General features: G+C 43.5%; 1 protein-coding gene across 4 annotated transcripts in view; it reads right to left on the bottom strand.

Moving 5' to 3' along the window:
• Nucleotides 1–1,467: 1,467 nt before the first annotated feature.
• cdh8 (cadherin 8) overlaps nt 1,468–13,318 on the bottom strand; it is a 166,201-nt gene continuing 154,350 nt past the window's right edge. For 3 of the 4 annotated variants that reach the window (XM_086025310.1, XM_086025311.1, XM_086025309.1), the window contains exons 9-12: nt 10,467–10,588; nt 9,704–9,821; nt 5,202–5,453; nt 1,468–3,117 (exon numbers count right to left, since the gene is read on the bottom strand). In XM_086025310.1, coding sequence (XP_085881436.1) covers nt 2,624–3,117; nt 5,202–5,453; nt 9,704–9,821; nt 10,467–10,588 — 986 coding nt within the window. In that variant the 3' untranslated portion in view covers nt 1,468–2,623. The remainder of the gene's footprint in view (nt 3,118–5,201; nt 5,454–9,703; nt 9,822–10,466; nt 10,589–13,318) is intronic. The other variant, XM_086025312.1, reaches the window with a different exon arrangement.

Here is a 13,318-nt window from a genome sequence, read left to right as displayed (position 1 = left end):
TTTTAAATCATGTATTTTTTTAGGGCCATGTTGTAATAATAGTGTGTTGAGTAAAAGGAGTGAAAAAGTCAATTTTGTGTGGCATATGGATAGACAGTCATTTTTAATTTTTTTAAAACTGGTAATTTTTTTGTAGTTATCAATTGTCATGGAAAAAAGTTGGCCGTGTTAACGCCCAGAATAGCGCAAGCGCCCTTTTTAAAAATGTGCCACGCTGCGTCAGTTCGCATGGGTCTGCGAAAATACCTAAACAATCTAGCCTCTGTGCAGAATTACGCAGGAGGGTGTGGGGTGCAAGTGGAAGTCGGTCAAAGTTTGTAGATGGGAACGCAAATGAAAGCCCGTTTAAAATGATATTCGGTCAAAAAGGCGGATATACGGACGGCGGGAGGGTACCCCGGCTGCAGTCGGAAGGCGATAAACGGACCGGGAATTTTGAGGAAAATGCCCAGCTCTGGTTATAAAGAATAACTGGCACAATCACAGTAATCTTGACACATACAATGTATGAACCTGCCATGGAATTTTTCATTACCTTGTGGATTGTTATTGTTCGGTTTATTTCTATAACTAAACTATAAGGATAGCATAGTGAGTCAAGTGTGTAAAAGGCCATGTTTTTCTTTGTGTAGCACACAGGGACAGCAAACTGACATTTATGGTAGTGAGAAAGCCATAAAAAAAAAATAAAAAAAAGCAAGTTGGTGAGTAAGTGAAGAGCAGCATAGGAAATGGAAAGCAACAAGGCCGCTTATCCCGCTGTTAGATGATGCATAAACCTGCCACCAACTTTCTTACAACAGATTCAACACAACCGCTCCATCCACCCTGTTGTTTCTTTCACTCGCGGCTTTTAAATCACAAGCGTGCGGGTGTTACAAGGCTTTCTTCGGGCGGTATTTTCTGATGAAATGTTCCAATTTACTCTCTTTTTTCCTTCTTCCCCTGTCTCATGCACGCGGTCAGACTCCTTTCCACTTTTTTTTTTTTAAGATTAAAGCAAACGAGAACATCATGCGGGACCGGAATCACTTTGGAACAGCGGGGTATACTACTGATAGTGTTTCTTTCAAGGGTTAGCAACAGAGGTAGATACATGCTTACCACATTTGACATAAAACCCTTATTTTAACTTCTTTGGGTCAGCAACAGAGGTGAAATGTTTTCCACATTTCACATAACGCCTTGCTTTAACTTCTTTTATCAATAAATCAAATCAAACAGGAAATGCTGTGCGACTTATTGAACACCTAAAACGAAAAGACGTAGGCAGTTTGTTTTGCATTTTGTTACCTCGATATCCCTAATGTGATGTGAACCGAACCCTGACCTTAAAAACAAGTTAACGTATCCAACCGCAGTCTATATGTTCGTCATCCGGAAGGCGCGTTGCTTCCCCTCCGAGTCGATCCTCTTCCGTATCCCCCTTTGCACTGCTCCTTAAGTAGCAGACAGCACCCACTCAACGGTATTTATAAAAATATATTTGAACAAGTAGGAAACAATACAGGGTAATCTGGAGAGATTACAATACAGGGGAGTAAATAATTGAACATACACACTGATAAGCATTGAATGCACAGCAGAAAAGGTGAGCAGAAGGTAGAACGCGCTCGTCGGTAGACCGTTGAGCCTACTGTCTCATTACACTTCGGAAATTTGAAATTCTCAACCAGCCTTGTTTGAAACTAATGACGTTAGCAGAAATGCTATGTACAGCACAAGCCATTTTTTTCTTTACTCGTATCATACAGTGTACGTACAATATGCACACGGGCTGGGTTTGTGTCTTTTTTTTTTTCTGGCGAATCAAATGGTGTGTTGGCGGCTAGCAGAGAGATGCTAACGACGCAACCGATCTATATCTTGGGCTAAGCCCTCTCATTTGTGGAGTTTTCATCCTGGAAAGGAAAAGATACATACAAAAACGCATGAAAGGTAATGAAGAATCAACAGAAAAAAAAAAAAGCAAACCATTAGGTTATTTAACTTGCTTCTGTAAAAAGAAGGCCTCAGAGTTTCTACATTTTTTGTTGTTGTTGCCCTCACGTCTTTTTATAGGCTAGCTCGATGGCGACGGTGCCACCTGTAGCACGTAAATACAAAGAGTTGTATAAAGCGTAGTTTATAAATGTGGCCACCATAGAGAGAACATATCAAATGATAACAAAGTCACTTTTTTTCAAAGCCCACACCCTTTTTTTGTCTTTGTTGTCGTTCAAATCCTCCCATACATTCATTGTTGTAAGGTTGACCAAGTATTGCTTGAAAGTCCGTTCAAGATTCTCTGACTGGACAGGGCCTACCGGCTCTCTGCTACTGGAAGTCACGGCAATGACTAACACCCAAAACACTGCTAGACACTCCACAACGGAATCTAAAGTTTTTACACTCCACAAGAATCTCCTAGTAAAAAGACGGTTTGTTTCGGCTCAACGATTACGATGTGGATGACTGCTATAACTCGACTCTAGGAAGAATACAAAAAAGTGGCCTGTGTTTTATTTTATTTTTTTTTTCTTGTTTTCTGTTTCTAAAAGCCGATAGAACTCTAGCGCTTAATACACACGTGGACGGAAGAGAAAAGAAAAGTCAGAAAGTCTTGTTTAGTTTTTTTTTCAGGTCAGGTCTCGCGGTCGCTCTCGCCCACTGAGTAGAGTTCGCCAAGTCTCCTGAAGCGAGGGCCCCACTCCCTGAGGTAGTCATAGTTCTGGTCCGAGTCGGACGACGTGGTCTCCAGCGAGCTGAGCGAGCCGGCGACCGACCCCCGACCCTCGTAGCCGTAGATCTGGATGGAGTCGTACGGAGGTGCCGTGGGGTCATTGTCAGCCTCATGCAGCCGCACGTTGATGAACTCGTCCACGTCCACTCCGTTGGGGCCCGAGTGGTGGCCGGCGCGCGGCATGAACTGCAGGTCGGGCTTTATGTCCTTGCGCGGCAGGTAGCCGTTGACGCCGTCTGGGTTCTGCAGGGTGGCGATGTCAAAGGCCTCCGTGTCCTCCTCGCCGCCGCCCTCGTCATCGTAGCGGATGATGTTCTCGCGCACGTCCTCGTCGTCCTTGATGATGAGTGGCTCGTTCTTGTGTCGCCGCAGAGTCACGAAGAGCACCACTATTACTATCCGAGAAAGGCCGAGGCGCAAGGGGAAGAGACAGACATGGAGGAACGAGGTCAAGCTTCCCCATCGCAAAGGTTTATACAAAAAAGAATACTTTTTTTGTAGTGACAACCATTTAGCAACCAAATCCATATCTTCTCAAGTCAACTGTCTTGAAGCTAATTTTGGGAGTATGAGTGTACAACATGCATTGCAAGTAAGCAAAAATGACAACTAGACATTTTTTTTTGTTTGTTTTTTTTGTCAGTGTTGTGGCAGGAGTATGAGTGTACAACATGCATTGCAAGTAAGCAAAAATGACAACTAGACATTTTTTTTTGTTTGTTTTTTTTGTCAGTGTTGTGGCAGTGTATCGTGTACAGTCATACTCTCAGCATTACAATATTTGAATATACTGTAGCATCTGAGACTGTAACACGACAGCAGTCGCCTGCCGTTACGAATCAATTTACACTGAATTCAACTGTTAAACAAACGCAAACAAAGCTATTCTCGCAATACGATCACGTATGAAAACAATGCAGTTCGCGGAGGTGCAAATGTATGCCAGGCGGCACGATTGACACGTTTAAGGGGACGTGGCTCGGGCGAGCACATTCGCTTGACTTGGTCAATTTGAACCGGAAGACTTGTGTCCACGCGCATGACAGCCAACCTGCATCGAAATTGTACTTACCACGTCAGACATAAGGTGTCCTAAGGGAAAAAAAACAAAAAATGCACACACACGATGTCCTGTACAGGACAAAATAAGCATTGCGGTCTTTGGATAGCGGGGAGCCGTACAACGCAGTCAGCCAGCTTCCAATATTGGGACCGAGCCAAAAAGGCAGCAGGCTTGGAGAATGGTAAGCAAGGAAGTTGGCAGATCTTCTAAGTGTATTTATTTGCTTACGGCTGCTTAGCTTTGAACCAAAATAGAAATAGCATTTAGCATTAGCCAAAGTTTTAACACAACCCAAACCCTGATTGACTAGCGATGTTCATGCATATTTCTCCTATCAGAGGATAAGGAGGAGCCAATCCTCTTCTCTGTTGTGGCGTGGCGTGAACGAAGCAGCTACGTTTGTATGCGTGGTCGTACTCACCCGAGAAAGGCGGAGGCAAAGTCACATTTTGTCTTTGGTCTGAACGTAGCGTAACAGTTTGATTAAAGTGGAAGTCAACCCAAACATATTTTTTTCAAGAATAGGCAAGCGCACTAGTTGAAACAAGGCATTCTGATTTGTGGAATAAGAGTTAATCCACCCGTTTTTAGCAATCTCTGGGGGCGGCCATTTTGTCATTTCTGTCGACTGAAAATGACATCACAACCACTCAGGGCTCAGGTAACGACCAATCACGGCTGACCTCCTTTCTGAAGCTGAGCCATTTTTGGTCGTTACCTGAGCCCTGAGCGGTTGTGATGTCATTTTCAGTCGACAGAAGTGACAAAATGGCCGCCCCTGAGATGGCTAAAAAGGGGTGGATTTTGCTGCTTAACTCATATTCCACAAATGCAATATTAATCAGAATGCCATGTTTCAACTAGTGGGCCTGCTGGAAACATATTCCGGACAAAAAATATGTTTGGGTTGATTTCCCTTTTAAGCACGGATTGACTGGTCATGACTGACGAGCGGCATGACGTGCCAAAAAAAACGACTGTTATGTCGCGCCGTTCACATGTGATCCCAGTTCAGTAACATTCTGCGCAGTGTACGTTCGCAACAAGAGTGTGTGACAAGAGTGACAAGTACCCAGGGACCAAAACTATATCCTGTTACAGCTCCTTGGCCACGGAGGCAATTGAGATCTCTCAGAAAGAAATCCATCAATCAACATGTCAAATCATTACAATAACGAGGGAATTCCTTCTTTTGTTAACCTGTGCCTAATAATCAACGATTGCTAGCTGAGTAGTGTCCAGGGGTCAAATCCAGTGTCAAGGGAACCGTTCTAGAAATGGATTTGCTTTGCGGTGGGAACAGGATCACCTGGGTGTACACGCATGTAGAAAACATTCATCCTCAACACGGAAAGCCCCGCCCCCAAGGTCGGGCGTTCAGAATGGGAACCTTGGCACCGCTGCGCCGAACCTCACCTAAAAGCAGGATGATGCAGGCCAGGATGGCGATGAGCGCCCCCATGCTGAGGCCGATGGGCAGGACGTAGGCCTCCAGGTTGCAGGACTGCACGATGCCATCCTTACTGCATCCGCACACCCGAATGGTCAGGGTGTTGGTGCTGCTCATGGGCGGGTTGCCGTTGTCCGTCACCACGATGGGCAGGAAGTACATCTCCTGCTTGTGCCGCCGGAATGTGTCGTGCTTGGCCAGGACGCTAATAGAGTTGTCTGCGACAGACGGGCGTGAGAAGATGAGGAGAGAGAACTCATTTCACATCAGTCGGCGCCTCGCTTGTCTCGTGTTGATGGATTTCGGCGGTTTTGCTCAACAGCGCAATATGAGGGAGGCGAAGGGTGGCGTGGCGAGATGGGAAAGGTGCCGGCGAGCGCTTGTGAAGCCGCTCGCCGGAACCCGCCTGCTCGTTAGCCGCTCCTCGTTATTAAAAAACGGGCCTCATCTTATAAGAACTCGTGAAAAGTCGAACCTTTGCCTCTCCCGCTGCCAGGCGGGAACAACACAGCGCTCAGCGGATGCAAACTTGATCAAAAAGATGCTCGGCGGGTAGGATGATTTGAGTAATTGATGCCAACATATGCTCACATTTATCGTCTCACAAGTGGCGGTGCGGAGCAAAGAACACTCAGCTTCCTGAGCAGCGGAATGTCCCATCTCATTTGGATTGCTCGACACTTCACACGGAGAGAAATAGAGATGTATTGTTTTGTAGTAAAGCTATTGGGCCATTTTTTTTTTTTTTTTTTTTTTTTGAAGGAACCTTTGATAATAAAAATAGAAGTAAACACGTTTGCCCCGCAATGAATACGCTTCGGGCATTGAAAGATGCATCGATTTTATACAGCTTATCCTGTTAAGGCTGGCGGGGAAGCTGGAGTCTATCTTAACCGAGTGGCCGGCTAGTCTGGGTTTGTCGCCATTCACAGGGTACGTAGAGAAAAAGACCACCATCCCACACTCAAATATTACCTGAGTGGGAATTAAAAATACGTTTTGTATATTACAAGACTACCCGTGACACTCTTTTGACACTTTAGGTGAGCGTTTTGGGGGCTTGGGTGGAACCCAGTTGCTTGACGCGGTGGAACAATGGTTGCAATTGGTTAACAGATAGGAGAAGAGGATTCGGGGGGGGTGACTATTTGCTGCAAACTTGCTTGGGCTCGCTTTGAGGGTGCTTGGCTCCTATTGACCCGCGCCTGACCCCTTTGGATTGGATCCTGGCTACGGCAACGACACGGCCAAGGAAGAAGTGAAATTCAGGGGTCGACTTTTTTGATCGGACTGCGTTCTCGTTGCGAGGGCTCGTTGCTACAATCAACCCCAAGGCTGCGATATGAGCTTTTGATATTTATTGACAGATTCAACCAGTCGTAGGGAGCACTTCAAGTTCAATCCGTTGAAGAGCATTTTTCCACTAGTGTGTGGGCCGTCCCCGTGATTACACTCATCACGCCAAACAAAAGCGGCACACGGGGGCCCGCCTGACACTCGTCAGTCAAGTGTCTGCCGCCACCTCCACCAGACAGAAATAGTCGCTGAAATAGCGATGGCAGGCCTCCTTTCAGGCGCTATAGACAAGTGGCTGGTGCGGCGTGTACTATATAGAGGAAGAATGGCAGCACATATTTGCTTTGATTCCTGCTTGGGTAACATTGTGTGTGAGAACAAACGCGCCCTTGACTAGACGGAAACACGGGCGAGACAAAGAAAGAAAGAAAACAGCGGCTCTTTTGATCCAACGTGTCGCCTTGGGAGAAGAGAGAGAAGCTTGTAAAAGAGCAGAACCTTTATGACTCACATTTGATCCTGTGTTGTATAGGTTACACTTTGACCAAATCTTGTTTTGTTTTTTTTTTCCTCCTCCGTTGGTTGAGCTGCTATCAAACCGTGAGGTCATCTGAGCTAATCAGAAGACTGAAGAAAGTCATTTCCGGAAAAGGCGCAGTAAAAAGGAAGTTGCTGCTGACTATTGCAATGTTCGAATAAAGATGAAATGAAAGGGGGAAATAAATAATCCAGGGTTAACTCGGTCAAGATGGAATGATGGAAAATGAAAATAAGTTGAATGGTTACCCAAATGATGATACACAAACAACTATTCTAAATATGCATAGAAGTGGGACAGAAAATAATGAAATACTGTCATCATGTATAAACAATAATAGTAATGAATAAATCCATAAATATAATGGGAGGAAACAATTGAATTGAAAAAAAGCTATCCAAATATGATACAGTAGTAATATTAAAATAAAATGTTAACAGTGTAGTTGAATAATGCCGACAGTGAATACATGAAAAATAAAATATATAAAAAACAATATGAAAAAAAAACCAGAAAGTTTTATATAAATTGGAGTATATTAATGAGAGTAAAAATCATTGAATAACAGAAAACAGTGTAGTTGAATAATGCAGACAGTGAATACATGGAAAATAAAATATATCAAAAACAATATGAAAAAATGAAAAAAAAAAAAAAACAGAAAAGGTTGTATAAATTGGAGTATATTAATGAGAGTAAAAATCATTGAATAACAGAAAACAGTGTAGTTGAAAAATGCAGACAGTGAATACATGGAAAATAAAATATATCAAAAACAATATGAAAAAATGAAAAAAAAACTGAAAAGTTTATATAAATTGGAGTATATTAATGAGAGTAAAAATAATTGAATAACAGAAAACAGTGCAGTTGAATAATGTAGACAGTGAACACATGAAAAATAAAATATATCAAAAACAATATGAAAAAATGAAAAAAACAAAACAGAAAAGGTTATATAAATTGGAGTATATTAATGAGAGTAAAAATCATTGAATAATAGAATAAAATAAAATACACAATTAAAATAAATACAGGGATAATCAAATAATATAACAATGTGACATAGAATAAATATAATAAAACATGTAATGACCTCCTTGGCTCATTAGGACTATTGAACATAGAAAAGGATGCCAATGAATAGATTGTTAATTACAAATTAAGATAAACTAAAATCAAGAAACAAGGCTCCAAAAAGAAAAGAAATAAGGGGGAAAAAGGAATAAAAAAAAGAAAAACACATTTGATATGGTGCATTTGTACTGTAGCATATTACCCATCATTTCCCACTGTGTGTCCACTAGGTAATGCACCAAAGTAAGAAAAACAATATTATTTTTGTGGGGAGTAAAAAAATAAAAAATAAAATAAAATAAAAAAAAAAAAAAAGTGTTTTATTTTCCTCAACTATGACCTGGTTTTGATGGCCTCTCTGGGCCGTCAGAGGCGGGCTGCACTATGATAGCCTGCAGCCTGTGTGTCCAAACAGAAGGCTGCTACCATATGAATAGATTTTCGCCGTGAGCTGAAAACATTACGCGTCACGGTGAACACAGCTTGTTCACCGTCACTTTGGACCGGCGGAGGAAAAAAAATATATACGAGTTCAAGAAAGAAGAAAAAAAACAAAAAAAAAAACAAGCAATGAGCATATTGTGTAGATAAACGTGGCGCCATCTGCCACGAGGTAGCGAGGAAGTCACCCTACATTGAGCAGCAAAACTAGCAGGACGAACCCATTTGGATCTCATCGGTTTATCTTCACTCACAGTGCGCTGGTGTCCAACATCTGTTCGGTGGGAGCTACACTTCAACACAAATTTACACATTCAACCAAAGTTTTTTGAGGGAAAAAAAAATCTGCTTTAAAAGTTGCGCAACATTTTGGATCAGCGAGTATCAAATTATGAATCCTGCGCTTGCCTTTTGCTTTTTTATTTTTTTTTTGGGACACTGCATCGCTGTACATTGTTTCTTGTTTATTGTAGCTCCACTCTTTTACTGTTTGTAACATTTACTATGAACATTTAGATGCAAGGAGGCATATCTGGGGTGGGAATTGCCTCACAATGTGCGATAACAGTGTTATCACATATTTTCTCCAACATTAATACGATAATGTCACAAGATTCGGGGGATAGAGTGAACGGCCATCCAGACAGGAATGTACTGTACATTTTTTTTCTGCGGAACTCATCCTCAGCTATTTGCTCGATAGCGGGAATGAGGCTGCTGACTTTGACCTCCGGGAGTACAGGGTTCCGGAATCCTTGTTACAGGCTATTTGGTCCCTGTACTGCCGGTGCTTGATCCCGCAGAGAGCCAGCAAGACCGGCGTGCTGGTTTGGCCACCTACGTTGGGCAATGTTGTTGTTTTTTTTTTTTTAAATCAAACAAAATCAACATCTTGTCTTCTTTTTCGTAAACGAAACAGCAGAAAAGTGCAACGGTAAAGCATAACGCTAGACATCTCCGAGCCAGAGGCTGATCTTTAACCGTGGTTGTTTACTGAGCGTGGCGAGTGCGTGACGCAATTGCACGTTTTAGGATGGTAACAATCGGAAATATTTCTTTTTTACATATTAAAGAATGACGATCTCCTACATGGTTTGGTGGTTTTCATTTGCTCACCTTGATTGTTCTTAATGGTGAAGTTGGGATTGTTGAGCATCTCGGGCACCAGGCGGTACTCAAAGTAGTGGCCCTGGATGGGGTCATCTCTGTCCACGGCGCTGACCGTTTGGATCACCTGTGTTGGGATTAAAAAAAAAAAAAGGGGTAGATACTCATCGCACGCGCTGGAATATTTGCTCTTTCGCCGCTCGGAGTTTTGGATTGTTATCATCGAGGTTCTGTCCGGTCCGCCTCAAACATCTCAGCTCTATCCGCTAATCTGTCATCAGTGTTCTTATCGCACGTCCGTATTGATTGGGAATTAGAATTCGGGAGCCCGTGGGACGGTTTGGGCTCCTTTTTTTCCTCCCCGTCCAATAAAAGTGCATCCGACACATGTAGTTGCCTTGAATGAGGTCGATTGATGAGAAGGCAGGTGGGGGGGGATGCTAAGCACCAGTCTGAGACTTTTTTGGCAGGGCGATGGATTGTGCCATCTGGAGGAGGCCACATGAAAGACATTCTCAACTGACGATGCCGTGATCAATCCTGACGGCTAGGTTCTCCCCTCTCCTCCCAACGTTTTTTTTTTTTTGTTTTTTTTTTTTTTTTTACAACGCCAGACCCTCGACCTCCGAGGCTTCTCTGCAAAATAATTAAGGCCATAATTCACTGTGGCCAATCATTAAGGGGGCGGAAAGCTGGAGAAAGGAAAGTGACGGATGGCTGCTTCGATGAACGAGCATCTACCGCATTTTATTTGTTTTTAATCTTCCCTTACCTGTCCGGGTTTTCCATTTTCACACAAAAAGGCTTCATATTCGGTGGCGAACTCCGGGGCGTTGTCGTTTATATCCATGACCCGGATGGATACCACCGCCCGGGATATCTGACTGTGGTTACCTAGGAGACGGAGAGATGGATGGAAGACGGTAGATTCATTCAGCAAAACACAAAACAAGGCGACGGGCGCATGGAAATCGCAGGTACATTTCATGACCTAGTTTTAATTTCCTTTGTTTTCCCATCTTTATTCCTCCCTTCATTTCCGGAGCTGATGGGAGCGGACGCATGATAAGCCACATCAATCTACCTTTCAGCGATGCAAAAAGAGAAAAGGCACAACTCAAAGTGCTTTTGGACAGCACCCCGACCCCCCCGCCCAGCCTACCCCACACCCCATGTTTAAAACATGACCGTTAAAGAGAGAAAATATATATTAATGACTCATCGGTAACTAAGGTCTGAAAAGATAATAAAAGGCAATTTAGTGCCTGCTATAGGAAGTGGTGCAAACTGTGATGTTGAAAGCCACCGTGAACTGATGTATCCCGTAAGAGGCCTCACGCTTTTAGACAATGCAGATGATAGAGCAAAGAAAACCTCACTGTAGTTTAAAACAAATGTCAAAGTCGGATTCTGCTTTCCTGCGGTCAAACCTGCATCTGATGTTGTCCAGCCACAACCCGAAAAATCCGTTTCCCAGGAAACCTACTCAAAGACAAGGATTGCCAAACAGCGATGCCCCTTAAAGGTCTTAAAGTCAACCCAAACTTTTTTTTTTCTTCAAGAATATGTTCAATGCAAACAAGGCATTCTGATGAATATTGCATTTGTGGAATAAGAGTTAATCCACTTGTTTTTAGCCATCTCCGGGGGCGGCCATTTTGTCACTTCTATGACTGAGCTGAGCCGTGATTGGTCCTTACCTGAGCCCTGGGTACTCGTGACGTCATTTTCAGTCGACAGAACTGACAAAATGGCCGCCCCCAGCGATAACTAAAATCAGCTGGATTTTGTTGCTTAGCCCATATTCCACAAACACAATATTAACCAGAATGCCGTCAACTAGTGGGCCTGCCGGGAACATATTCTTGAAAAAAATGCGTTTGGGTTGATTTCGGCTTTAACCAAACCCTAGAGCTTACCCTAGCCGAGAACTGGGATTCCAACCTACGATATCATCATTCCCAAGTCCCAATTTGTGACACACCTAAGCCTAAATACAGCTCTAAAAAAATGTGATTAAAACAAAGCCAGTGGCTATGGTCCAAGACCTTTTGCCCAGTAGTGTACATTAAGTTAACATTGAACACTGTAATAACAACAATTAGCATTTAAGCCGGTGAGCCATTAAAGCGCACTCATTTGCTGAGTTTTGATTGAATTAAAACAGCTTACTAGTCAATTTGCGCAAGAACATTAACACGTATCGAGTAAACACTTTTTTTTTTTTTTTTTTTTTTTTTCCAAACAGACACGCCTTACAGATTAAAGAACATCTGCAAAGCACAAAAAACTCACTGACGAGGTGGAAAATCTTTGCCGGCAGAGCTACAAACAGCTTTAGCCCGTACGCAAGGCTTTTATTTGCATACAGATTGTTTCAGGGGGGCTGTATGTCGCGATAAAGCTTAATGTAGCCCTTAAAGCTACTGGAACAGAAATTTACACTGCTTGTAACTTGTCTGTCTCCACCTCCTTGCGCTTAATCAAAGGAGGTGCACGTTAATTGCCAGGCTAAACGAAAGCTGTCGCAATGTTGTTGTTTTTTTTTGTTTTTTTTTTTGTTTTCAGGGCGGTTCGTCCCGCTGGCGTGAGGAGTTGAACGTCTTATTCTGATAAGCCGCCGCCGTTGTCGACATCTTGCCTGGCGGGCGTACATCTCGAGCCTGCCCGCTGGCGAAGTGACTGCGGGTTGCAGATAGCGCTGGCTCGCAAAAACACATTATTGAGAGTTTGCGGGGATTAATGCCACTAGGGGGGCAGGGGGGTTGGTGGTGGTGGGGGGAATGTCGGGGCAATGCGGCAGCTTTATGTGCGAGGGGCTAATCATTGAAGATGGCTGAGCAGGAGTAGAAGTATTACATTTCAAGTTTCTTCTTTTTTTTTTGGGGGGGGGGTGCCATTAGCCCATTTCAACACCAAATTCTCAGTAAATTGGCGCATCTAAGGCGGAACGGAACGGTAGAGCCGGCATTTATTCGCCTGTGTCTTTCAGCCGTAACAGGGCTGCCAGTTGACATCTGACTAATCACGTTCTATTCCCCGAGTGCGGCTGCGGGGGGGGGGGGGGGGGAAGAGTCACGAGAGGGAGTGAGGGTGTTCGTCCCTGCCCTTTATCCATCCATCACTGCCACGCTGCCAATTGAGCCCCTTCTTTACAGCTTACCTTTCTCATCTTTACAATGCCACACAGGATCAGTTTAATTGTTGATTTGGAACGCTGCGTGTCGTGGATAGCAAATTACCTCCACCAAGCTCAAAGTGAGATCTATGTAGTTGAGATTTTTTTTTTTCTTTCAGGGCCCAATACCGATGCTTAGTAGTCAAGGGGGCCGATAACCGACATTTGAAGCCGATGTTCATTTTCAGTAAAAGGGAAAATATTGGCATCAAAATAAAAAATAAATAAATTAAACTTTTTCTTTAAAGTGGAAATCAATCCACAATTTCGAGAATATGTTCCCAGCAGGCCCACTAGTTGAAACACGGCATTCTGATTGTGGATGCGTTTGTGGAATATGAGTTAAGCAGCAAAATCCACCTGTTTTTAGCCATCTCCGGGGGCGGCCATTTTGTCATTTCTCTCGACTGAAAATGACATCACAACTACCCAGGGCACAGGTAACG

This window comes from Filicampus tigris, chromosome 3 (assembly GCF_054856515.1).
Source record: "Filicampus tigris isolate MCC_2025a chromosome 3, RoL_Ftig_1.0, whole genome shotgun sequence".
NCBI classification, from domain to species: Eukaryota; Metazoa; Chordata; class Actinopteri; order Syngnathiformes; family Syngnathidae; genus Filicampus; species Filicampus tigris.
Note: the sequence above shows the minus strand (reverse complement) of the source record. Positions and strands in the feature narration are given on the sequence as shown.